The 26,181-nt window shown below is 38.9% G+C and overlaps 1 protein-coding gene across 1 annotated transcript in view; it reads left to right on the top strand.

The window, feature by feature from the left end:
* SYT10 (synaptotagmin 10) overlaps positions 1-26,181 on the top strand; it is a 45,148-nt gene that overhangs the window by 6,819 nt on the left and 12,148 nt on the right. Inside the window, exons 2-6 of the mRNA XM_039571183.1 lie at positions 5,927-6,284; positions 12,262-12,826; positions 23,719-23,839; positions 24,196-24,367; positions 25,860-25,989. Coding sequence (XP_039427117.1) covers positions 5,927-6,284; positions 12,262-12,826; positions 23,719-23,839; positions 24,196-24,367; positions 25,860-25,989 — 1,346 coding nt within the window. The remainder of the gene's footprint in view (positions 1-5,926; positions 6,285-12,261; positions 12,827-23,718; positions 23,840-24,195; positions 24,368-25,859; positions 25,990-26,181) is intronic.

Genomic DNA, 26,181 nt, shown 5'->3' with positions numbered 1-26,181 from the left:
CTTTTCTGGCAAGAATCCATTCTCTTTAGTGTGGTTCACATCAGATGTGCCTGACCCTCATACACCTGGGCATCTACATCACAGCACTATGGGGTGTTTCTGTCTCCAGTCAAGATCATGGGTTTGTGGAGCATGTTTTTCCAAAGTTCAGCCTCAAGAGGCATATGTTGTCTAAAATGTAAGCGACCCTAATTTGGTTTTGAAATGGAAGTCTACCAATGTGCATGTTTGCAAACGGATTCATGGGCAGAACTTTTCTGAGGCAAGTTCCAAACAAAAAAATTTTGGAAACCATAGTACAGAAACTATTGCTCAAGACATTACCCAGAATCCAGACAAGAAAAAAAAAATAAAACAAAAAAAACCCCAACACATGGGGATTTTTCTGAAGTACTTGCCTGATACAAAAGACTTGCTATCAAGCAGACTTTTATGGTAGAAATGTATCAGAGGATATTTACAAAAATACGGAGAATTTTTGAGGCTTCTCAATAGACATGCCTTTCTCAAATGAGAAATAAAAAATTGTCCAGAATTCCATATCTTGAAAGAGTTGTTTTAAATATAAGGCCATGAGGAAACAGGATGCTTTTTTTTATTAAATTTTATCAAGACTAGGAATATGACAATAAGGACAGAAGTCAGTAAAGGGAGTTCACCAGGAGTGAAGTGGTAATTTCACTGAAGTCATAGGGAGATCTCCCACTGACCAGAAGGGGATGGTGTGAGAAAAAAGATCTTGGTATTCCTGGGTGTACCAAGCGTGAGAACAAGAGTGGGAAATGCATAATTCTGTAATATCCCTGAACATTCAGAAGGGTGTCCCGTTCTGTGCAAATCTAAATCATTGCAGACAAGCTGCAGTTACCAGTTCAGAGAGTAGTTTGAGATGGTTTTTGTTTTCTTTTGGACCAGAGACCAGTGAGAACATTGTTCACAATGCTGACAATTAATGCTGTCCTAGCAGAGTGTCTATTTCTCCTTTTGCCCCTAAAAACTTAGGCAGTCTTTGAATTTGTCAGCAGTCCTATATCTTTAAATAATACTTATGTATGTGAAGTGCAGCCCTGGTCTGATGACAAATCCATCCTTCAGTACCCATTTTTCTTCCCAACCAGGTTTCCTTGGCAAGGGTGTGAAGAAGTTCCAAGTCTGCACAACTGTCTCTTAATGTTAACATTTTACAGTCTTTAACCAAACTTTCTATAAAAAGTTAATATAAGAGACATATCCAGCCTAACACACGAAGGGTTTGACTGCTTTTCAGATGATTTCAGTCTTCACATAACAACAAATCTCTCATAATTGCTCCACTGAGTGACTGGCAGAAGGAAGGACATGAAACAATTTGCTTTCTATGTCTATTTTTATGGCATATTAATTGCTTTTTAGTAATTGTGGCAATAAATGTAACTAAATAGGTTTTTGTTGTGAACTATTTTTGGTCAATTTTTTTGCAATTCAAATATTTCATGTATTTTCTGCATTATGAAATTCAGTATGTGAAGTTGCTTAATTCATTAATAAAATAGCAAAAATTGAGACTGCACCTGTTTGCAGAATTAGTTCCTTATCTCTGCTCTTGACACTTTAAATGTTTCATGGGATCGTTTTATGACTATAAAGCATATATTTTCTGTAAAGATTTTGGAAGCTTTTTCAACTTTGAAGTAGTTTAATGGAAATACAGAAAAAGAGCTTAGAGAAAGTTGAAGTATAGGAGTAGGTGTTGAAAGGAGACAACAAGTTATTTGAAGGCTTGAAAAATGTCTTGCAGTGAAAAACTTAAATTAGAATTGGCTAGAAATGCTTTGATGCAATGTTTTTCAGCTGATAATATCTATTCATCAAATTGAAGCCCTGCTGGAAGGGATCAATTTTCATATTTCTGGTTTTGAAATATTTCCAGCAGTTTCAAAGTTGTTAAAACATTCTCCTTCAACATTTTCCAAATGAAAAAAACCCTACAATTTTCAGCTCTAAAAGTCTTCCTCTCAAAATATAACCTAATTATGCCAACCATCCCTAAACTGAGCTGGAAATATTGTAGATCACCCAAAATTGAATTTCTTTTTGTTTTTCTCTTTTTTATTTCTTTTTTTTTTTATTTTTTAATTCATTTATTTCTGGTAAACCATCAACATTTTCAAGAGTTCTTCTTTTCATCAGGCTTTAAGAGCGGGAAAAAATTTGGCCAGGTTGCCTGCCAGTTCATCTGGTTCAATCTATCAAAACTAGTCCTTCATTGAGGCATACCTCTGTATGAATATATTAAATTCACTTTTGACTGTGTATTGGGTTTGCCTGGCCAGGTTTTGGTAGCAGGAGGAGCTTCGGTGGGGTTTCTGTGAGAAGCTGCTGAAGGCTTTCCCCATGTCCAACAGAGCCAAGGCCAGCTGGCTCCAGGATGGACCCACCCTGGCCTAGGCTGAGCCCACCACAAAATGGTTGCAGGAAAATATTTTTAAGAAGGGAGAAAAAAATCTGCAATGCATCAGCAGCTGGAAGAGGGGAGTCCCAATATGTGAGGCCCCACTCTGCAATGCTGAGGTCAGTGAAGGAGGGGAAGAGGAGCTCCAGGTGCCACAGTGATTTGCCTCCCACTGCAGGTCTTCACTACTGCAGCCCATGGAACATCCCAACCCCAAAGCAGGTGAATTCCCAAAGCAGGCCGTGACCCTGTGAGGAGCCGACCCTGCAGAAGGCTCCTGGAAGGATCTGTGGACCTGTGGAAAGAGGGAGGATCCCTTGCTGGAGCAGGTTTGCTGGCAGGGCTCATGACCCCATGGTAGACTCTGCTGGAGCAGTCTGCTCCCAAAGGTCTGCACCCTGTGGAAGGGACACACACTGGAGAGGTGCCTGAGAAGGACTCACACTGGAGTTTGTCAGAACTGTCTCCTGTGGGAGGGACCACACACTGGAGAAGAGGACCAGGGAAGAGTGTGAGGAGTCCTGCCCTGAAGAGGACGAAGCAGCAGAGACAATGTGTGATGAACTGATGCAGCCTCATTGCCCATCCCCCTGTGCCACTGGAGGGGGGAGGTAGAGGAAGCAAGAATGAAGTTCAGCCCCAGAAGAAGGGAGGAGTGGGGAAAGGTGTTTTATGATTTGGTTTTATTTGCCATCATTCTGCTCTGATTTGGTAATAAATTTATTTCCCCAAGTTAAATCTGTTTTGCCCATAGCAATAATTGCTGAGTGATCTCTCCCTGTCCTTATCTTGATCCACAAGGTTTTTTTTGTTATATTTTTTTTCCCTGTCCATCTGAGGAGGGGAGTGATAGAGCAGCTTTGATGAGCCTCTGGGATCTGTCAATCAACCCACTATAGACCATTTCTTGTCACTGAGGTCATGCAAGAGCCTCTCTCCTTGCTATTAATGTCTGTTGTCTGCTGAAACAGAGGGACCACATCCAAACCACCCACTAACAATGTCCTATTCTAATTCCTGATCCATGGCTAGGAATTGACTGGGAGGGTATGAACTAGCCCAGTTTAAAACCATTCAAGAGAGTGGTAAAAGCAACTTAGTTTTGAGTCCTGGGTTTGTTTCCTGGCAGAGTTTATTTGCATTTTGTATAGGGTGTCTTATGAAGCATAGCATATCTTCTAGTCCATCATGCAGAAATACGAAAGAAGCAATGACTGTAAATTACAGCTACAGAAATACAAATTTGCAACAGAGTGACTAACCATTGAAAGAGGCTGTAAACTCAGCATCTCTCAATGTCTTCCCTTGCCAAGGCAGGACAGTCTGCTGCAGAACAGACAAGACAAACAAAAATTAGTGGGCTTGGAAGGATATTTGGGTAAATAATAGATTAAAACAAACAGCCTAATAATCCCTTCTGGGGAGAAATTATCTAGAAAAATCATTAGTAAAAGTATCATTTGCTTCTTTTGTTGCATTATTATTAGATATAACTGCACCCATTCATTTTGCAGAGGCATCTTCCATCCAAAATTTGCCATACAAATGTCTCAATAACTGACATGCTTATTCCAAGGGCTACATTTTGACATTTACCTATGAGTAGAAAAGGAAGATTTTTTTCAGGTCTCTCAGGAAATGGCCAAGGAGACATACTTCTGTTCAGGGCAGAACAGCAGCTTGTGCCAAACTCCTTAAATCCAGAAGCACATCTGCCAATTTGCCCATGACAAATGACCCTGGCCAGGACATATGTGATGCAAACAGAACTATATGTATCAAATCTCCAGACTACAACATTTTCTTTACATTTTTGCTTTTCTCATGCATTTTCGTGATGAGTGGTCCATAAGTTCAGTGTTTGTTACTGAGAATTGCACCTGGATACTATATATTAATAAAGAAAACCTCCCCAAATTTTCATCTTCAGCTTTCTATCCTCATCATTCTGCTTCATCTTTCTATCTTCATTCTCATAAGGGCTGGTGAGGTACATACTGTTTCATGGAGCTAATCCATACATTTTTCCTCCTGTGAAAATCTATAAAAATATGCTCAAACTCTCTTTGCATTTCTCTGGTGATTCAGTTCAGTAGCCTGTAGCCTGCAGTTATGGATACAAACTATTAGCTGTTAAACTGTTAAAACTTGTAACAAGCAGCAGCAGCCATTACTGAGGGATATTTAAGCAGGGTTTAGTGAGTAATTTTAAGGCATATAAAAGTCTCTTTTGAAAAGGAAAGGGATTTCTTGGTTATAATGTTACAGGATACTGGACTCCTAATTAGGACTCAAATGGCAGTCCTGGTGATCCACCATCTCCTAAAATACAAGCGTGTCCAAGGAATTTTGTTGGTATGAAATCTGTTCTACTGTCTTCTATCTTTGGCCAGACTATTGGACATGTTAAGCAGTTTTGGCAGCAAAAGTCAAATACAGGGCAGCAGGGGTACCTCAGTGTACAGCATGATCTCCGAACAGCTCTGGACATTTCACTGTGTTCTCTGAAGCTGGCTGCATTTTCATAGCAGAATTTTAGATACCGCTATTTAGATACTGCTATCTATCTGTGCTGTCTTGGTCTGACACAGACTTGGTCCAGAGCTGATGATTTAACCACAGAAATTTCTTATTTATGATAAGGAATAAAGATAAAGTTCCTATTTACGCCTAAATGTTAGGGTTTAAAATGTTTCTGAAGCAGTTGGCATACAGAGTCAGAAGTTTGGCAAATCTTGAAGAAATCTGTGCATTAGCCTGGAAGTTTAGATCTGATCTGTCTTTATGTGCACTGGTAGAAAATGTTGGCTGTGGCTTAACTTTTTCATCAAGACATGTTCTTGATGTTCTAATTATATGTTCTAAAGAACTAAGCATCAACAGCCTCTCACTGAAATGAAGGTTGTTGATGCTTTCAGGTGTGTCCTCCCCCTGAAGCCAGTAAGCAAAGGGATGTGTACATTACCTATAAGCAAAAGGCTGTCTCTCCCCACAACATAGGTGCTGGTTATCAAACTTGGAACTCTAGATTTGGGAACAGAATTCCCATCTGTTTTGCTTTAAATCTCTGTGAGGATATTGGTTGTTTGTTTATAATAACTTTGCTTCAGCAAAGTAGGTCAATATTTCTTTCACCTACTGATCTCAAAGTCCTTAGCCAACAATGGCTGGGAGATTTTGGGATCATTTCCTTAGTCTCTTACTTCCTGAGAAGGGTGTCTGAGTATGTGGTGGGTGGTACACCTACTGGCCCTTGGCCTGAACAATTAAAGGAGCGTTTGTGAAGCAGATATTAGAAAATAATAACATCTTAAAGATACAGGCTTAGATATCAAAAAAAAAGAAGAAAAACTCACAACCTTAAATAAGACTTTAAACCTCTACACAAAAATAGTCATAAAAATGCTTCTATCTCCTTGCTGGTGTCATTTTTAATGATTTTTTTTCTCTGCATGTTTGTCTGTCATGATGATTTTTGTTTCTAACTCCTTGCAGATGTCTCAGTCAGTCTCTTAGCAGTTGTCGTCAGCTTCTGTGGGCTCGCCTTGCTGGTGGTCTCACTTTTTGTCTTTTGGAAGTTGTGTTGGCCTTGCTGGAGGAGCAAACCTCTCACCTCCAGTGCCAGCAATGTCCCACAGAGCACCTCCAGCGCTCCTACAGAGGTTTTGGAGAACAGTGAGAAAAAGGAAGTTAAAGAAAATGGGAAACCTACAACCAAGGTACTTGAAGCTGCACTGAAAATTAGCCACACTTCACCTGATATTCCAGCAGAGGTCCAGAACGCGCTGAAGGAGCACCTGATCAGACATGCTCGAATGCAGAGGCAGATCACTGAGCCCACATCCTCATCAAGGTAAGTCAGAGGCACTCGCACTTGGGGCACTGTTCCCAGGAATAGGTAGAGCAGGAATGTTGAAATTTCCAGGATCCTGGATTATTCACAGGTTTCTTAGCAGTTAAGGGGGAAACATCAGTCATGTGAAGGCGAAGCCACAGTGTTCTTGGAACAGAATATTCTGAAACATTTTGTGTTCCTTCAGTTACGTAATCGTTTTAACATATGAAAGTGAAATCTACATCTTCTATTACTTTGTAAAGATACATGTTGCTACTTTAAGTGTTTCCCTTTCAGGTTTTGATTACAGGAAAACATTTTTCAGTGTTGTTTTTAAAAGAACTGCAAGTTTAGCTTTTCACAGAGATAGATAAATCAGTTGTTTTTGCAGATGAAAGTTTCCCTCTCAACCAAATAAATGATAGACTCATTGTTGATGGCACATTTCCTTAAGAGATGGTTTGCTGATTACAAAGGAATTAAAATTCCAATCTAAAAATACAGATCCTTATGGACTGATCTTAAAGCTGTACAGATTCCCTATAGGTCTATAAATAAATGACAAGCACCCAGCATTCCTTGGTGGTTTCTTTTGTATTAAAGTGGAGGACACAAACTTTAGTTTTGCCTTAGGTACCACTTTATATTGAAAAGCCGTGAAGACATGCCAGGACCTATAGATTCAAATAGGATTTTCTTCAAATACTGTCAGCAAATTTAATGCATGGAAACAAACAATGAACTGCAAAGCTCAAATCCTACATTAAAAAGGGGAGTGTTTTATAAACAAAGAGTGGGAAAATTAAGGATATTGTGTAATGGCATAAGTTACAGTATAAATACTGTGTGGGAAGTAGCTTTTTTCTTAAAATGCCATTTGCTAAAGAAGCACATGCTACCAGAAAACAAACAGGCAAAAACCCCAAAACCAACTACCCAACAAAAAAACCCCCAAACCAAACCCAACCAACCAACCAAAAAGTCTCACATTCACAATAAGAGGCACAAGGAGGAGAAGACACGTGCTTTACTCTCAGTGTGCACATACTTTGCTGGCCTTCTGGGAGCCCTAAAGACAATATTTTGCCAGCTCAGTGCACTTGTTGGGGCAGTGAGTGCTCAAGTGCTTTTTCTCAGCTATTCCAACCTCATGGAACAGCCAACAGTAAGCCACAGAAGGCTCCCAAAATCAGAGCACTCCAGCCAGAGGAGGTCTGACTGACTTTAGCAGCCGAAACATCTCCTGAATTATGAGACTGTCCAGCTGGCTCGAAGCCACACTGCCCTGGCTGTGCCTGCTTCCTGCTACTGTATCTGTCTGCTCAGAGCAGGAGTGCAGTATCCAAACCACACCAAGGAACATTTCCACGACACTCAGATGATAATTCTGAACTTATAACTCTTACACTAAACACAGAGGAACAAAAATTGGTTCAGTTTAACATGACAAGACTATTACCCAGCTCACTACTAACTAAAAGGATATTAAGTGAAAGAGTTTTATCCATCAAATCCAAGTATTCAGACTGTCTGACCTCCAGAATAGACAGAAGAAATAGCTGGCTGGAAAATGAACTTGAATAGTCCCAGTGGTACTATAGGGGAAGAAACAAGTTCCAGGGATATGCTCCAGATCTACTTCAGGTGGTGAAAATATTCTCACAGGCCTCTAGAGTGGTTTGGACTGGGATCTAAACGCATATGAAGTATCTGTGAAGCCAAAGACAGTTTTACAAAAGTAAAACCTGCTATCAATCCTACTCTTTCTGCAGATGTTGGCAACCTTGTAAGGGAGTTTTCTTTTTATCTTCTCAAGATTATCAGGGTTAAATCTCCTCCGAAAGGGACAGTTCCTTTGCTTTGAGTAACAGTGATTGTCCCACCACAGCCAATCAGTAGCAGGGTGCTTGGAAACATCACCTTCTTTTAGAGTTTGGTGAAAAATTCTGCATCCTTTTACAAAACATGTTTATAATTACATTTGTCTTAAAACTTACCCATAAATGGTAATCTTTGTGTTTGTAAATGCATTTTATCTACACCCCTGCCTGCCTTAAGGGAGTTCTAATGTAACAACCTATACTAATTGTTGCTGGCAATAATACAATGTATAAGCAGAAGGCTGGACATTTAGACCAGCTCTCTGAATTATTCCTTATTGTGTATTAACCCCAGCTGGCAACTATGTACCAGAAAAATGACTGAAACCTGATTCTGGTGTCTGTAATTGGGGGCCTCCAAACAAAGGTAGCACAACTTCTCTTGCACCATCTTCAATGCAGCACTGCTTTGTTGTCCTCAGGAGTCCTGAGGGATTCAGGTGCACCATCTCTTAAATGTATTCCATTGACAGAGGATCTAAGAGAAATGTTTGCTGTCTGGATTGTCTCCTGTACACTGATCTCACCTGAGCTGGGGCAAATTAAAGGGTTGTAACCAGTTTTGTGATGGGTTCATGCAGCCATCAGCTCTTAACAAAAGAAATTAAATCATACTAAGTCATTGTAATTGAAGCATAAGAATTTTAATAAGCCAATGAGAGAAACAATAAAATGTGCCTGATCACAATTTTTAGACTGTACATTTAACAAAGAGACATGTTAGTACGGGGAAATAATGCATTTCTGCTTGGTTAGAACTATATCATTCTCATAGTCCCTGATAATATGAAAAGACCTGTTTGTTAAAAGCTCTTTAGTCCTTGATACCAATTAACCAGAACACTGCAGAAGAACTGCAGCAGTGGTGCTCATTTGCAAATATTTTTGCTCTGCATTATTGAGAACCACCCTTTCCCACACTTTGTGAAAGTATTTTGCAATATATTTTATTGCTTCTATGAAAACCCATTCTTCAAACATTCACCTGTATTTTCCAAGAACATGTGTTTTGCTCTTTAGAGTTAATTGGAGAGGAATGTGTTGAGCCAGTCAGTTCCCACGAGGCTCAAAGGCAAAAGTGAGGGGCTTGGGTTGTTAAGGTTAAAGAAAAACAAACATATCTGTTGATTTTAGTGTTTGCAAGAAGAGAGAAGCTTTTGTTCTGTCTAAATCCCACCAGTGATCATGCACTTTTCTGGATTTGGTCCAAAAGATTGGCCTAATGCCATCTAGGAAAGCTAGACCAGAGTCACCCCTCATTAATCTCAAGTTATATCATAAACAAGCATCCTATTCCTCCCTTTTGTCACAGACGTGGCAGCCTTACTGAGTTAGAAATCAGCTTCATACTGTCATGATGCCCAAGAAAACACAGTTTTATATTAGCTTTACATACAGATTTGCTATCACTCCAAATGCATTTGTTCTGTTAGGGAAGGCCAGTCTGCTCTAGGAGTGCTGTGTGTAAGAGTCAGTAGAGGCCGAAGTACCTGGATTTGCACGTTGGTAGCTCTGCCACATTTTCACAACCTGGTTTTCTGACATCCTTGTACTTCATTATCCCAGCCATTAATCCCTTTGTTACTGCAGAACAAAGGAAGATAAATATGTTGCCATGACAACAATGAAACATCTTAATTATTATCAGACCAATTAGCTATCTTGGTGAAATGCTGTGACTCAGAACAGATACTAGGCACTGTGTAATTAGGACTCTGGCTTACTAGAGCAAAAGTGCTGCTGATTCCCACAGGGAACAGCCAGACAGATGCATTCTTTTACTTAGGAACATCTCGCAACAATTCAGTAGAAGATCTGAAATGCATAAAGTCCAAAAATTTAAAAGCAAGCTGGTATCTTAGAAATCATAGATTTCAGGTTTTATACATTGCTTTTGCATGCATTAACCCACACTGTCAAAAATGCAAGAGAGGTTGAAGCAAAGACAATTTGTTGTGGACCTGTTTTCACTCAAACTGATGTCGTACAATGAGCTCTACTGTTTCCTTGCAAAGGCAGTTTTAGCCACTGCTTATGTACAACAGGGTTGGAACATGATACCCCCATGGCAGGGGGATTGGAACTGGATGATCTTTAAGGTCTTTCCAACTCAAACTATTCTATGATTCTGTGATCATCTGGGCATCTCAGTAGTGCAGGTGCAGGTGTGAGGAGCACAGGTTTCCTTAGCACTGACAGAAGTAGCAGTATCACAGGTCTTCCTGGACCTCATTACAAGTCAAAGATACTAAAAAGATAGTCCCTAAACTGCTGCCTGCCCAGACATTTATTGTACTACATTTTGGGTGGAGCTCAGCTCCTTCCCTATGTTTGGCACACCTATGAGGTTGCACTTCTTGGAAGGCACAAGAACAGCTGTGAAACTCCCCGAGGACAATATTCTACTTTTCTGACCAGTCAGGGCCTTTTCATTCCTCACTCCATTCCAGTGTGGGCATTATACACTATGAATTCAGGGAGGTTTAACGTTTAAGAGAGAAGAAAATCTTTCAACTTGTCTATCTGTAAAGAAAGGCAAAGTGTGTTACAAGAGGGGTGTATTGTTCATTTACATTTGAGATCAAAACACTTGGATTTTGTTGAGCTGCTTCAAGTCTAGGCTATGAAGCTCTCCCTCCCCTGTTCTTTTGTTGAGCTAAGACTGCTCCCTGCACCGAGCAGGACTGAAAGAGCTGAAAAGGGGAAACATTCTTGTCTATTATTCAATAGCTGCAGATTACCCTCTTGTATCTCTGCTCAGCTGAACTGCAGCAGTTTTGTGCTTCTTGCCTTTTGCAACCTCTTCACTTACAGCAAAAATACAAATAATATCTATGAAATGAGTCCTGGTTGTTTTCAAATGGACAATTTGCATTTCTGATTTTAAGAAAGAAACATGCAGCTGTGACACCTCTTGTTTTCAGAACACAACACCACAGGGAAACCAAGCAATAAGGCAAGGCTACATGTGGCACTAATAAGCAATTGATTGCAAAAAGCAGAGGAAATTCTGACAATTGGATTGTTCTTTAATGGCAACTAAGTGTGCTCACAGGAGGAGGTGGTAAGCTTCTGAAGCACAGATTGTTGGGGTAGGGAAGCACCAAGGAAATGTGAAAATGCCTAAAATCTGATCTGGATAGTGCAGTCATAATGGCATCTGCTGCTGATAAATGCTGGGAAGCTTTTTGACCAGTGTTTTCATACTGCTGTAGGGCTGTATGGCACACCAGGGGTTTGATTTCACTCTGAGTAGTAACGGGACAACTTTCCTTTTGGGTTCATGAGCCAAGATAAACCCATAAATACATATGTTTATACAACATTGTATTCAGAATTACAAGGAATTTAACATATTGTTTCTTTCTAGTGGTACAGGAATCAGCTTTCTAACACACTGCACAGCAGACCATGAGGACAAAAGGAATAACAAAACAATGGCAGAAAAATGTTGACCAAAACTCTGAAATGCATTGCAGGCAGAACAAAATGTTCCCAGTGCTTTTGGAGAAGGCAACCTGTACCTCAGTGTAGCAGATACCAAGGAGGTGTATATAAAATGCTGTAGGATGGCAAAGCACTGTGCTAAAAACCTCCAGACACAGCTCTACATTTCCCTTTCAGGTGCCTTTTACAGTCATCAGTGTGAAGGCTGGTAAATATTTAATTAGAAAACCACCATGGAATGCCTCCAAAAACCAGGGAGTACTGATGAAAATTCTGCAAGTGCTTTTTTTTTTCTGTTTGACTGTACTTTACTCAGGCCTTAACACAGTGGGATCATGCAATGTTGGAACTGTCAACTTGTTCTGTGAAAGAACATGAGTTCAGTTTCAGCCACGTAGTCTGAAAGCAAAGTTATAAATATATTTATTTCCAGGACACTGGGTGTCTCCTGGGCCAAGAAATTAATTCTGAATTATCTTTTCCTCTCAAGGATGCTTTAACACTTGCAAAACACTGAAGGGGGTGTGGAGAAGATTATTTTTTAATTAATTTAAAGAGAGGAGCCCTCACTAATTTGTTCTTATATTTTCTATTGAGTGATGGTCTTTTCCCAGAGATAACCATGGCTTGTTTTGTGTGTCTTTGTGTCTGTGTGTCTGTGTGTGCAGGCACAATTCTTTCAGGAGGCACTTGCCAAGGCAGATGCAAGTGTCCAGTGTTGATTTTAACATGGGGACAGACCCGGTTTTGCAGAGGGGAGAGACAACAACCAGCATTGGGAGAATAAAACCAGAACTCTACAAACAGAAGTCTGTGGATTCTGATGGGCAACAAGAAGATGTGAAAACATGTGGAAAACTTAACTTCACTCTCCGGTATGATTATGAGAATGAACTTCTGGCTGTCACAATTGTCAAAGCCTTAGATCTGCCTGCTAAAGACTTCACAGGAACATCCGACCCCTACGTTAAGATTTATCTGCTTCCAGATAGGAAAAAGAAGTTTCAGACACGAGTTCACAGAAAGACATTAAATCCTGTCTTTGATGAAACCTTTCAGTTTCCTGTAGCCTATGATCAGCTCAGCAACAGGAAATTGCATTTCAGTGTTTATGATTTTGACAGATTTTCTAGACATGACATGATTGGGGAAGTTATTCTTGATAACCTTTTTGAAGTCTCAGATCTCTCCAGGGAAGCCAATGTATGGAAAGACATCCACTGTGCCACCACAGTAAGTAATGTATTCCAAAAGCATTAACATGATATTTTCATTTCTCTTTTGTAGATTTTGGCAGGGTACCCTGTTTATCAGCAGAGTCTGAAATTTAAAAAAAAAAATAAATAAAAAAAAAATAAAAAGAAGGAGCTGCCAATATTTGCTTTGAAAACAGAAAATAATGCTTGGGAAGATATAAAATTTAATTACCAAAAAATCTTCTGGGAGCAAACTGTCATCTTTATGGCTCACTGTGTGTATATAAATTACATTTATTAATTAAATGCTACATCATGAAAGTCACTGCTTAGCCAGAACTAATAACATTTTCCTGTTAGCAAAACACCTTGTCCTGCAAAATGACCGTCTATTAAGAAAAAGGGCCTGTCCTATCCTGCTCTTGTTAGGAAATTTTCGTATGTTAGAAATCTTGGGAAGGAAAAGAGGCTGAAAGTGCTTGAAGTCTAAGGTGTTCTTTGCTGGCTGCACTGTGCATAAGGGTCCCCAGTAGCTGTATCTGCATTGCTGCTGGTTCCTAGCAAAACTCAAGAGACACAAGCAAGTAGAATTAGGAAATAGAAATTAATTTGTTTATTGTTGCATGCAAGAAAAGGAGGTGTGTGCATGGATGACAGGATGAATGACAGGCTACCAGAGAAGATCAGTCTCCAGATATTGTTTCATTAACCTTACATTCCAAACTCATCCTCCCTGGCTGGGATTTGAAGGGGGAAAACAAGCAGTTAAAATTGTGAGGTGTAGAGTGTTTGTTTTGCTTTTGGATTTGGTTTCAGTTTCTTTTTAACTAGCATGCTATTTATAGAGAAGTCTTCCCATTGCTTGTTCTGTGGGTGTATCCAATCTGTGTGACTCATCCCAGGGTTTCGGCATGGGCCAGATTTCCACGCGGGGATGAACAGAGGACAAAGCAGAACTAGGGAAAAGTGACAGGAGCTTCACACCATCCCTGCTCTACAGCCAGAGACTTCCCATGCCTTTTCCACCAAAGGCTTTCAGGATGTTCATACCTGTTAGACAGAGAGGTCTGGGTCTGCATGACTAGAAGGACAAGGGGTGCTCATATGTCCTCACCAAGTTGAGCATGAGCACTGTGATTCCTGAGAAAGGAGAAATACCGGAGAGTGTAGAATAGTGGGGGCATTTTTCAAATATGAATTCACAACAGCAGCAATTTACTTCGACTGCTGTGCCTACCAAACTGCTCTGCACAGCCTTCAGCACACCTCCAGAAGTCTGAATCTGTGTATGCTTAGTTTGACCAAGCTCAGATTTCAGGTACATTTAAGAACTGCGTTCTCACGCTTAAAACTGAATCTGTGTTTAAGGTCTTGGAATAACAGTCCAAGTAACCATTTCTAAAAATTTCTTCTAGCATTTATATTGTGTTTAATACTGTAGTAATTACTTAAAAGCTCACTGGTCAATTGCAGCGGGTGTGTCTGTGAGACTTTTAGCTGATAACTAGAATGGTTTCAGCAAATATGAATCTCTGGACTGTTCATCACTGGTTTGAGCAGATTGAAATGTCATACCAGATTATTCAGTTGGAGTAGGTACTAGTACACCTCTGGATGAAGATGGTTGTTAAACTTGGCACTGGATCTTAATCCAAGTTTCTTCCTCACTAAAGGTTAGTGCATGCAGTTATAATGCCTAGTTCACTGTGTTGATGTTTTGGTCTGTGTGAAGCTTAAGAGAAAGCATGAGGTTTTTGGCTTTCAGCCTTTCTGTCATTACAGTTTAGAGCACCGCATGTGTATGAAAAGGTCGTCTCCACTTAAACCATCAACAATAGGTGCATAAGATTGTGATATCTTCTAGTGTTGGGTAACCTCATCAGCTTTCACAAGCCTTACCCTATTCTCAGAAAATTATGTAAGAAACTGAAAATTGATTTTTTTTTTGAAAAAATGAAACCCGCCTAGAAGATGTCCAGTAATTCTATGCGCAATGGGCTTCCTTGTGTTTTACTTGAGATGTTTTATGGAATACTAGCACAGGCTTCTAGTTTTGGCAGTTCAGAAACTGTAAGTTGAGAGAGCCAAACCTGCACAGAAATAAACACTGTGTGAGATGTAAATCAATGGGTACTTACAGTCTTAAACACCAGATCTAATGTTTACCAAAGTCACTAACTAGCAGTTAAATGACTAATGTTGGCCAGAGTCAACTGAACTTTGATAAGACTTGAAAAAGAAAGATCCAGCTTGTTCTACAATTGGTGGAAAATAATTCTAGTCCAGGTCAATATGCTTTGGTCTTCATAAAGAATCTTTGAAAATCAAGAAGGCTGTGTGAAAGGAAAAGGCCACACCCACCCAGTAGAGCCCAGGAACCCAGATGCCATTCTGCAAATATATTTCTCTCATGCTTTTTTCTTCTTCACCTTTGCTCTGTTTTGTTGTATGTTCTGAGAAGTTTCTCATCTCTTTGTTCAGACATGATTCCTACACCCAGTGGTCTGCTCATGCTGTCGCTAAATGATAGATGGTGGAAAATAATAGAAGTAATAGATCAAAGAATTAGTCCAAAACTTTAAAAAATCAGTGGAAGCAGCCTCTCCTCAGCCATGAATCTTTTACCTCTCTTCCACAGTCAAGAATTTTCTAGTCAGAAGTTAAAATTAGGGTAAAAACAATTCCTATTACCTGTGTGAAAAGAATCTATTCTTATGACACAAAACTCTGCAGTCTTAAACACTATTAGAGAGATTTACCATGAAAATGGATTGCAACATTTTGCCTGTGAAAGAAATTGCCACAGGAGATCAGGAGATGCTTTGTTATGCAACAACCCTTTGTCAGTAGCTAACATAATTTTTAAAAGATTTGCTTGCACAACCATAAAGAGTTTTTATTTGGTACAGGAAATACAATCTGAGAAAGATCAGACTGGATAGTTGCACTGAGTAATTTTGGCTGTAAACCCACTGATTCTGTGTGAATCTACAGTTTTAATACACTTTCTTTGCTCCTAATAATCATTTGAAATTGTTCTATGGAAGCACAGGATTGGCTCACACACACACACTCATTTTTATTCTCATTGTTTTCAGATGCTGATATTTATTCACATCTTGTAGTTTGGATTTTTACCTTTACTTTTCACTTATATTATTGTTTCTCTGTTATATATTGTGTTGAAAACATACCACATTTTATAATATGTAACATGTACCTGTTTAAAGTGCTAAAGTATATCTATTTCTTAATGTTAGATTATTAAGATAAATTTAGTGCAAAATCAGTAGAAAAAGTAACTCAGATATCTGATATATCCCCAAATTTTGCTTATACATGGGTGATTGAATTTTCAATAAATAATTCATCATTTGCTTCTGTTGACCTTAATCAAAATGTGAGGCTTCTGTTTTTGTCAAGTGCTTGTAATTTTTGCATACATTTCTGAGGTTTTGTTACTATCAAAATATACTGCATACTTTAAAAGAGGAAAACTCATTTATTTGAATTGCTAACAAGCACTTCTAATATTCAGTGTTTTAAAATTTTCTAGGAAAAAGTCCACTGACTCCAACAATTTCTGAATGTAAACATTTATTAACTTCCTATAATACTTTTAAAAACGATCTTCTGCTTTGGAAACTTCCTCTAATGCTGTTGCCTAAAAAAATTGGCAAGTAACTGTCAGGAAGATTGTTTTTCTGAAGGTATCCTGTGAAGTCTTTTAGAGTAACTAATTATAGGAAACCATGCAATTGGGAAAAAAATTAATGCACAGAATTTAGAGGTAAGACAGTTCCATTTCCAGCAGTGGTAGTCTCTTGGGGATCTTAGTCATCCAATTGTCATGAACTTGTAGCCTCTTGAATTATCTCATGCAGACAGATGGAACTTGATTGTTGTTTAGTTCTCCAACACCAGGCTTTCCAGTGCTGCAGTTTGCTCATTTGTGAAGTAGAATGTCAAAGCAGGTTTTGTAAGGACATAGTCCTCCTGTGATGTCCATGGTGCATGATTGCTGCTTTTAAAGCAATTGGAATATAGTTGAATAGCATCACTGGGAAAGACAGAAGTGCTTAAACACATATTTTTTTTTTAAATAAGTAGGAAAGTAACATTTGTCTCAGTTCATTTATTTCAAACACTTGCCAGAGTAGGATATCACACAGGTAATTCTGCTGGCTGCTGGCCTCTGCTATGGAAAGAGATTCTTCTGATTTCCTCATCAAACAAGAATGAAACCCACCTGTGAAGTCCACCCAGAGCATTATCTTTGCTTAGTTTTCTCCACATCCCCTGTTTTGTAAGTGGACAGAGCATAAGACCTTTCCCTGAGTAAGGCAATTGTGGCAGAGAGCTGACAGAGATGTCTTTTGCAGTCATGCCCTGAGGCCACGTTTTAAGGATTGTCCTGTTCCTCAGTGTTCAAAGAGGAACACTATGAGGAAATGTTTTCTCACCAGCACTGTAGTGGGCTAAGCTCTATAGCAACCCATCTTCATCAAAATGCACTTAGACTTATGAATGTTCCTGGAAATGTACCTGAAAGCTCTAACAGTCTTAAACAGGTGTGAAAGACTAAGGGCTTGTCAGTGTAGGAACATTTATCATCTCTCTCATGGGAACAGCCCCTTCTAAGCCAAAAATTTCTGGCACCTGTCACTTCTGCTCAGGGCCATTGCTGAAAAGAACCCATGTGACCACTTTTGTTGCTGAGCAGGTGAGAGAATACTCTGGATCAGTCTTTAGAGGGCACATTTTGGAGACCTTCATTTGTGTTTGGAACTGCTTTAGGTCTGGTTGATAACTAGAAAAGATGATGGAGAAAGGGTGGGTTTCTGTCCAGTTACTGAAGGCAGGGAAGGTTTCTAGTATTATATTTAATGTTTCTTTTCATTTGAAACGACAAATTATTTGAATATTTTGATTTGCTAGGGACAAACTGCTACTTTCAATCTACCTTAAAAATTATAAATATTAGGTGAATGAAGGGCATGGTTTCCACAAGGGGTTTTAGTATCTCTGCATCCAGACAGTGCTGTGGCAGCTCTGCTAAGGTCCATGGCTTGTCTGACCTGCTGTGCCCTGAGAGGTCTCTGAGTATCCCACTGCAAACAGTCTCTTTGCAGACAATGCACTGCAGCTTCAGAAAAGCATCCTCATGTGGGAGGCTATATACATTTTGGTTCATTCTCATGCCACAATTAGTTCACAGAAGTGCCTCTGTTCTCAGCTGCTCTGAGGCAGGAATGGGCTTCCTTGCTGCCTGGCAAGATGTAACAATCCCCCGGTACACAAGACAGATGGTTCCCTACAGAGGGAGCAACACAAGGAGCACCCAGGAGGCTTCCAGGGTGCTACTGAGGGCATTCTGCAATCTCAGGGAGTCCTCCCTCTGCAATCAGGCCTGCAATCAGCAGCAGTGCTTACCCAGAGCAATCAGGGTGTGAGGCTCAGGCAAGCATTAGCCCTCCACAAGCAGAAGACACAGTCATTACAGAGCAACAGGCCCCACTGCTTCCATGCTGTCTTCCACAGAGGCAAGAACAAACACAAACTTAATTGATTCATTTCCCAGGGCAACAGCTCAATCAGTAACCAGTGCTGAGAGGAAGGAAAGGGCTGGGTTTGATATGCAAAGAATAACGGAAGACAAAAATAAATATTAGCAGTGGGGACAAGGTTTCCAAAGGAAAATCCCCTTGAGAGGTGGTAGAATTAGCTCTGCAGTTTGAGCCTCTCAGAACTTTTAATAATTTCTGTGATAGCAAGGATACCATCAGATTCTAAATGCATAAATGAGAAAAAAGACTGGTAGATTTCTGCTCTGTTCTTTACTACCACTCCTTTTATCTATACCTCAAAACCAGAAATACCTTAACACATTCTTAGCTAACTGTCTGGGGGGACAGGTTTCCTTTCTCTTTCCATCCAATTCCCAACATTCATCGTTATATTTTATCCCTGATTCTTGAAGCTTTACATCAGTAGCTTTTACTGGAAAGCAGAAATATATATAATATATTTCTAAACAGGGAAAGAGAAATCTGTCCTATGAAGGAATTATCTTCCTGTAATATTCGAGTAATCCAAAGGTCTAGCTCTGCCAACTCAATTTTCTTTAAATTTGCATACTATATAGAAAAACTGGTTTCAGTGCTATTAAAGGTAAAACCAGCTAAAAGTCTATAAAATTAAATGCCTGAATACCTTCTTAGGTAGCTAGAAAATTACTATTATTATTTATTACAGATTCTTGCCCATAATATAGCAGGAAAGCTGAGAACGAAATTTGCAAATAATTTGTTTAGGAATCAAGTACAAAAGAAATTCATGCTGCCCTTAGTATTTTTGCTATGCTACTCTTTCACACAGTGTTTAAAACAGCATTCCAATTACAATTAATAGGGAACTAGTTCCAGATATTAAATTTGAGATTAAGAATGGACATTATTACTGTGAATTATGATAATCTGAATGATAAATAAAGTAGCAACAAGTAAGTTTTTGAGGGAATCGAATTTCTACTGCACTATTATAAAGATACTTGTTACTTTAACCATGAAAATTAATTACACACAAGTAACAATAAAAGCATATCGATTTTCCAGTTCCAGTAGCATCTACATAGTTCATTGTAAGAATACACAGCAAGTAGCTCTTTTAGGACTTTGCTTGAATTTCAAAACTTGAAAGTCTAGTGGAAACAACCATTGGTGAAAAAAATGGTCAAAAGTCAGCTTGTGACTCAAAAATGACACCTTTTTCACATATCAGGTCCCTGTAAGTGCAACAGTTCACTGCAACTTATAAGCTTTTTACTCCTGCTGCCATAAGAAACCAGTTGAGATGCTGGCACAGAGGAGGGAGACTACGAAAGTTATTAGACTGTCAGTACAGTCAAGAAACAGTTTTCCGGTTCAGTTTCGGGGTTACGGGGATTGATACATGAGTAGAAACCACCCTGAACATGGAAAGATTTATAGTTTCCTTCCCCACTAAACTTATGGAGGTTCCTAATTAAAAGTTGTCTCTTTTATTGAATTTAGTGGAAACAACTGAGAAAATTAATTGGAGCAAGTGACAGCAAGGCTTTTTCCAGCAATAGCAGTTCAAAAAACTCAATCAGTTTAATTGATGTTCCCCTACAAGTTCTCCAAACTTGTCCTCACATCCCTCCCCTTTTATCCATATTGTGAGTGGGGAGCCCAGCCTCTGTAGAAGTGCTGCTATTTCTCCAGGCATAAGTGTGAAAATGAGAGGACTGGTGTCCATTTGGTATGATAACAAATAGAATAGAAAAAGGAACTTTTTATTTGTGACTGTGCCAACTCTGGGACTAATTTCCCAAGAGCCCACAAAGCAGAGAATGGAACTAATGGAAAAAAAATATTAGCACATTCATTCACATGCTTGCTAGTGTGGGATAAGAATTACGCTATTTAAAAAAATCTGCATTCTGTAGCTCAAAACCCACAAAGTTCATCAGAATAACTGATATGTGCACATGAGGTCATTGTTTTCTTTGTTTTATTTTGTTCTAGACCCACCATACCAGAAAATGGATGGGATAGAGGTATAATGGCAGCTATCAAAATAACTGAAGCTGGTATAGTGCTAGCCACTGTTTCAGGTCCTTAGTACTGTGTGATGGTTTGTGGATACAGAAGGGAAATAAGTGAAGAAGAAACATGAAGTGTCAACAAATGCTTCCATTTGTATAAGTGCAGCTGCGCTTGATGCTGGTTTTTCTGTACCTGTTATTGGAAGCCAGTGGGAGGCAATCATTACAAGCATCTGTGAAGCTAGCTGTTAATTGAAATCCAAATTTAGTTCAAGAAGAAAGAGAAAAACTCAAAATAGGTCTATGAAAGAGATGATGTGTCATGGGAGTTAACTAAGTCATGCAATTTTCGGTAAATGTGTGACACATGTAAGGCAATCTGAGGACTACTTAAAAATATGCACAAATGGCAGCCACTGGATTGTGTCTTCTGAGTTGTGTTTTGTTTGAGGTGCACTGTAATGCAGATGTGACTGTTGAGGGCAGTCTGTGTCTTGGTTTCTTCAGATTTGCTTGTATTGAAGGGTTCCTGTCAGATTACTTGTGTCAACTTAATTATCTAGTGTATTACAAGGTAAGAAAAAGATGAATTTTCTATACCACTGAGATTCTAAAGTAGATTGAATCCTATATTTAAATCTCAATTAAAATCAATAATGCTTAGGGATCCAGGGAATTTAAAAACATTACTCATGTTAATCAGTGGGATTGAGACTGTCATGAGAAGTTTAAAAATAATCAAAAAACCAAAGCGTTACTATGTTTATTATCTAGGTCTGAATCTGTGTTTTCAGGTCCAAATTTATGAACCTCTAGTGCTCAAATTAACACTAAAATGTGTGTGTAGAAATGGAGATATCGCAGACATTTTATCCAATACCCAGTCTCTGATACTATATTTATAATTTTAATCTTCATTCTTCAAAAGAACATTTAGAACTTCACACATTCACACTCCTGTATGAAGAAAGACCACCAATCTTGGCAGATATCCAGAGCAGAAACTGCTTCTCTCTGCTTCTTAAAAATGTACTGTACAGTAACAACAAAGTGAGTTTTGCAAGCATTTTGAGCTATGCTTCTTTTAAAGCATTTAAGTCATAGTACATAGTCCTGTCTGTATTCTGCTTTATCAGCTGAGCTCACACAAACCTTAGAGTGTCTACCCAATTTCTCTTCAAAAAGAAATAATAGAACATGTAAGTACATACTCCCACCTTCAAAAATTATTTTTTCTCTATTCACTTACACAAGTCATCTCTCTGAAGAAGGAAAAATTAGGTCTTTTTATGAGCTACCCATGGTGTTTCATGATACAACCCATTTTCATCACCTTTCTCAACACAGACCTTAGATAACTTTGAAGCACTGAAACTCGGGGAACTCTATTTTCTTTTATACAAAAGAGTGAGATCTGTTTGATACATGGATATAAGAAACAACCATCACACTCTGAATTCATAAAGTAATGCCAGTAACAGAAGCTCTGCTTGAAACAGTGTTCAGATATGTCAAGAACTGTAAAATATAGGAGACCACTTGCCACTTTAACAAATGAGTGGAAAGAATTACACTTCATTTGTTCCAGTTTTATTTGTGTTTTCTGATACAGGAAAGTGAGTTTGGTCATTCACTCTGTGGCATGAAATTCTGCACTCTTCGTGGCAAGGAAAGGGAGAGGTCAAACAGATGTATTTGTTCTGTGTGGACTGAATGAGCTAAATAATTTTGAAATTCTGAGAAATCTGAAATTCTGACAAGCATGGAATTTTCCCACAGTGCATGTTCACCTGCTTATCAAACCAGTAATTGTCAAAACAAACTCCTAGTAAAATGACTGAACTTATTAACTGACCAACCTACACAAAAGTCAATGTTTTATTACCACCGCAACATAAACTTTAAAGATATTCCAAAACTGTATTTTTCAATCCAGTCTGCAATGCAGGGGGAAAAAGCCAATAAAAAAAAACAAAATAAAAAAAAAACCCAAACCCTGAAACATGAGATTAAGTCCATCTTTACTCAAGAAAGATGTGAAGTACTTGTTTCAATTTAGACAGAGTATTAGCCTGAAGGAAGGCAATAAAACTGTTCACATAAGCAGCTGAAGAATGTGAACAAGAAGCCCAGTCTAGCCTTATAACTGTAAACAACATATTTGTCATCTACCCAGCAACCATTATTTTCATATGTTTCACTTAAAAATGTATTATGCTTGCCTTTTGATGCTAGAACAGCTGTACACTAAATCCAGCAGCTCTCAAGCGAATTTGTACTCTCAGGGTAAGTGTAGGTTTGACAGATAAAATATTGAAGCTGAGATGTTAAAAATAAACTTTTTAGTATTAGTCAAAAAAAAAGGCCTTTGAGATCACATGCTTGAGAGTGACTGCCTTACATGCCGCTTACAAACTCATTTGATAAGTTCTTAATAAGCAAATTTTTGGGGGTGGGGAAGTAGCAAAGGTGTGTTTAAAATTTAGAACAGAACAATTTAGAACATAACATCTCAAAACCTAAAATTTTGCAATGTTAGGATAATTGTATAACTGTGAGAAAAGGGAAAAAATAAGAACTGGTAGGAACTCTCTTCCTTAGGTTACACATCTCAAGTATTGTGGCATCTAAACTGTGGCAACGTCATGTTGCACGAGTATGTAGCACATGGTCTCAATACAGAACCTGTCTCTTTGTGAGGATTATTAATATTCATATGGACCCTATCCATCCTTCTGAATATATTATCCTCCAAAAAGTGGCTGCTGAGCCAGGAAGGCTGTAGGTGCTACTTCTTTACTTTGCTTTTCTTCTAAAACAGAACAACCTCTCAAAGCACATTAAGAGCAGTGAAGAGAGCAACTTTTACAAGCATGTTCTTCTTTTTGAAACCCTTACACAGTATTAGCATTTTATGTACATACATGTGCAGAAATTATTCTCCTACATAAATTCCAGTGTCTAAAGGGCGTATAAAAGTGTATGGTCTAAATATTCCACCAGGTTTCTTTCTACTGGGGCTGTGTTTTCAAGAGCAGAACTTGACATTCTACTTTCAGCACCTTTTCATTTGTGTGAATTCAACACAAACATACCAGGAATCCAGAAAGTTTTGTGTCTGATTTTTTTTTTAATTTCTCAGTTTTGTAATTGAAGATCCTGTCCCTAAAATATTATCTTGTTGTTATTCCTCCTGTACTTTATGGAAATAATTTTTGAAAGTCACTTGTGTCCTCTTCAAAAGCATCTGAGGCTGCAATAGAAGCCTCTCTCCATGTTAAAAAAATTACTACTGTTTTGCATGATCTGAACTGAATTTTGGCAGTATGATCAGGTTTCTAATAATTGCTTTTCTGTTTCAGGAAAGCGTAGATTTGGGTGAGATCATGTTTTCTCTTTGTTATCTGCCTACTGCTGGGAGAATGACATTGACAGTCATCAAATGTCGGAATCTCAAAGCAATGGATATAACTGGTGCATCAGGTGAATCTGCTGCTTCTAAATAACAAGGCGGAGTCTATTCAGGAAGGGGATGAATAAGAGCTCCTTGGGTTTTGTGTGTTTAACTTGGCTCTGGGATGGAAGCAGCAGGAGAATGGACACAGACCCTGTTTAGCTGGACTGCCTATCTTTGGTCTGGCAGCCAGTGTGTCTGTTCGGAATGCCCGTAACTTTCCTTTGCATTTACAGCATGATAAAAGCATTGTTTGCCAGGGTCACTCAAATCTTTGCTTTTTTTTACCTTAGCAATATAACATCCCTACCACAAATACTGTTCTTATGCTACACATGTGAATGGCTTTGAGTCCTAATGCACGAACTGATTCTCTGTAACTCAGATCCCTATGTCAAAGTGTCGCTGATGTGCGAGGGACGGAGACTGAAAAAGCGGAAAACGACCACGAAGAAGAACACGCTGAATCCCATTTATAACGAGGCCATCATCTTTGATATCCCTCCAGAGAATGTGGACCAGGTCAGCCTCTCCATTGCAGTGATGGATTATGACCGGTAAGCACAGTTTGCTTTCTGACCATTGAGACAATTCCTGATCATTGCAAGTGACTGCTTTCTGCCTCCTTGAGCTTACAAGCAGCTTCAGTGTCACAAAACATAAAGCCTTGGGACCTCTTCCTGAAGAGGTTTAAAGTTCCCACACCTTTTAGAGCACATGGCAACTTACCTGCATCGTACATAACTGGAATGAGGAAGAATATGGCTCAATCTTCTTTTGGGCCACTAGCACTGGCATACATTCTTGTCAATATCTGGTGGCTGGACTGCGTAAAAGCTTTATAAATCAGGTATGTCCTCCAGCTTAAAAAAGCCCCTCACACCATAAATTTTTATTTAAATAGCAGGTATTTGAAACTAAAGAAAATTTGAATGACTGAAAAGGAATTAGATGCTAATTACCTCATTGAATTAGTTTGTAATTAATTCTTCGGTTGATTCAGTAAAATAACCTTTCAATATGTAACCTTCAACATGTAACCTTTGGGTTCAGCCCTCACTGATAACGTGTCTAAGTCCCAATTATCTATGGCTTCATGGAGAATTGACAAGAAGAGAGTCTGCCTAGAGTGGCTCAAGGACTGCCGGTTGAACAAGACAGTGACTGACAGAATCCTGCTCGAGCCAAGTTTGCCTCATTCAAATGCTATTAATAATGAGCTCTTGAGATTCCAGGGCAAATAAACAGTGAAAGTCCAACTAAGTAACATCACCCTTCAGATTGTTTTCCCTTGCCATCAGATTTCTGGCTGTTCTCCAAGTTCTGCCAGGAAGGCTTTCTCAGTCAGACATGAAATGGCACTGTGGTGCCATTAGCAGGGAAGGAGCACAGCAACTTGCACACTTTCAGTCCTCCTCAGCTCTTCCTTTCTCAGCACACACTAGGGAAAATTGGATAGCATTATTATAAGGTACATAGATTCAAGGTACAGAAAATTACTTTTTGGGGTCCCTCAACAAGTTTATGGCACACATACATGAAGTATTAAGGTATAGCATATTACATCTATGACTCTTACCTTTCACATTTTTGACTGAACTTCCAAAGATAACAACAGCTAGAGCTGAGAAATAGTTTATGAAATGATATCTAAAGGATTTGCAGCAGGAAATGTATTCCCCAGCACTTTCCTTCGCCTTCTTCTCCCACAAAATTCAAGCATGTCCTCCTTCAGATAACTTTGTGTATTATGGTCCTTTTCTGTCCTTGTGTCTTATGGGTTGTAACCTTTTAATGGCAAGGGTTGTGTTTTCATTGCTATTTTTATAGTTGCTAGAAGCACTCTGGTAGTGGCTGGAGGTTTTTGATGTTACCATTACAGAATTGAATATTACGATACTACCATTAAAACTAATATCTGCAATAAATGATATGAAAACTTTGGTCATGTATTCTGTGCCACGCTAAACCGGTAAACAGGACTGTATATCAGAGGTTATTGAAACTATTTTTTATTAAAAATAAATTCTGTCTCTCTACAATTCTCAGAGTAGGGCACAATGAAGTCATTGGAGTATGTCGGACAGGAATTGATGCTGAAGGGCTTGGAAGAGATCACTGGAATGAAATGCTGGCTTACCCACGTAAACCAATAACTCACTGGCATCCTCTAGTAGAGGTAAGAAGTAGCAAAATTTTCTCCTTTACTTTGAATGTTTTGTCCCTCACATTTATGGGCTTCTGAGAATCACAAAAATAAGTGCAGCACCTATAGATCAGGTACAAGATCATTAGCACAACCTAAATCTAGTTGCATGGGTTTATGAATCACTTAAAAGAGCCTTTTCAGCAGTTTCCATGATGCTCTGAC

This window comes from Corvus cornix, chromosome 1A (assembly GCF_000738735.6).
Source record: "Corvus cornix cornix isolate S_Up_H32 chromosome 1A, ASM73873v5, whole genome shotgun sequence".
Taxonomy (NCBI): domain Eukaryota; kingdom Metazoa; phylum Chordata; class Aves; order Passeriformes; family Corvidae; genus Corvus; species Corvus cornix.
The sequence above is the reverse complement of the archived record's forward strand: the minus strand, read 5'-3'. Positions and strand labels throughout refer to the sequence as shown.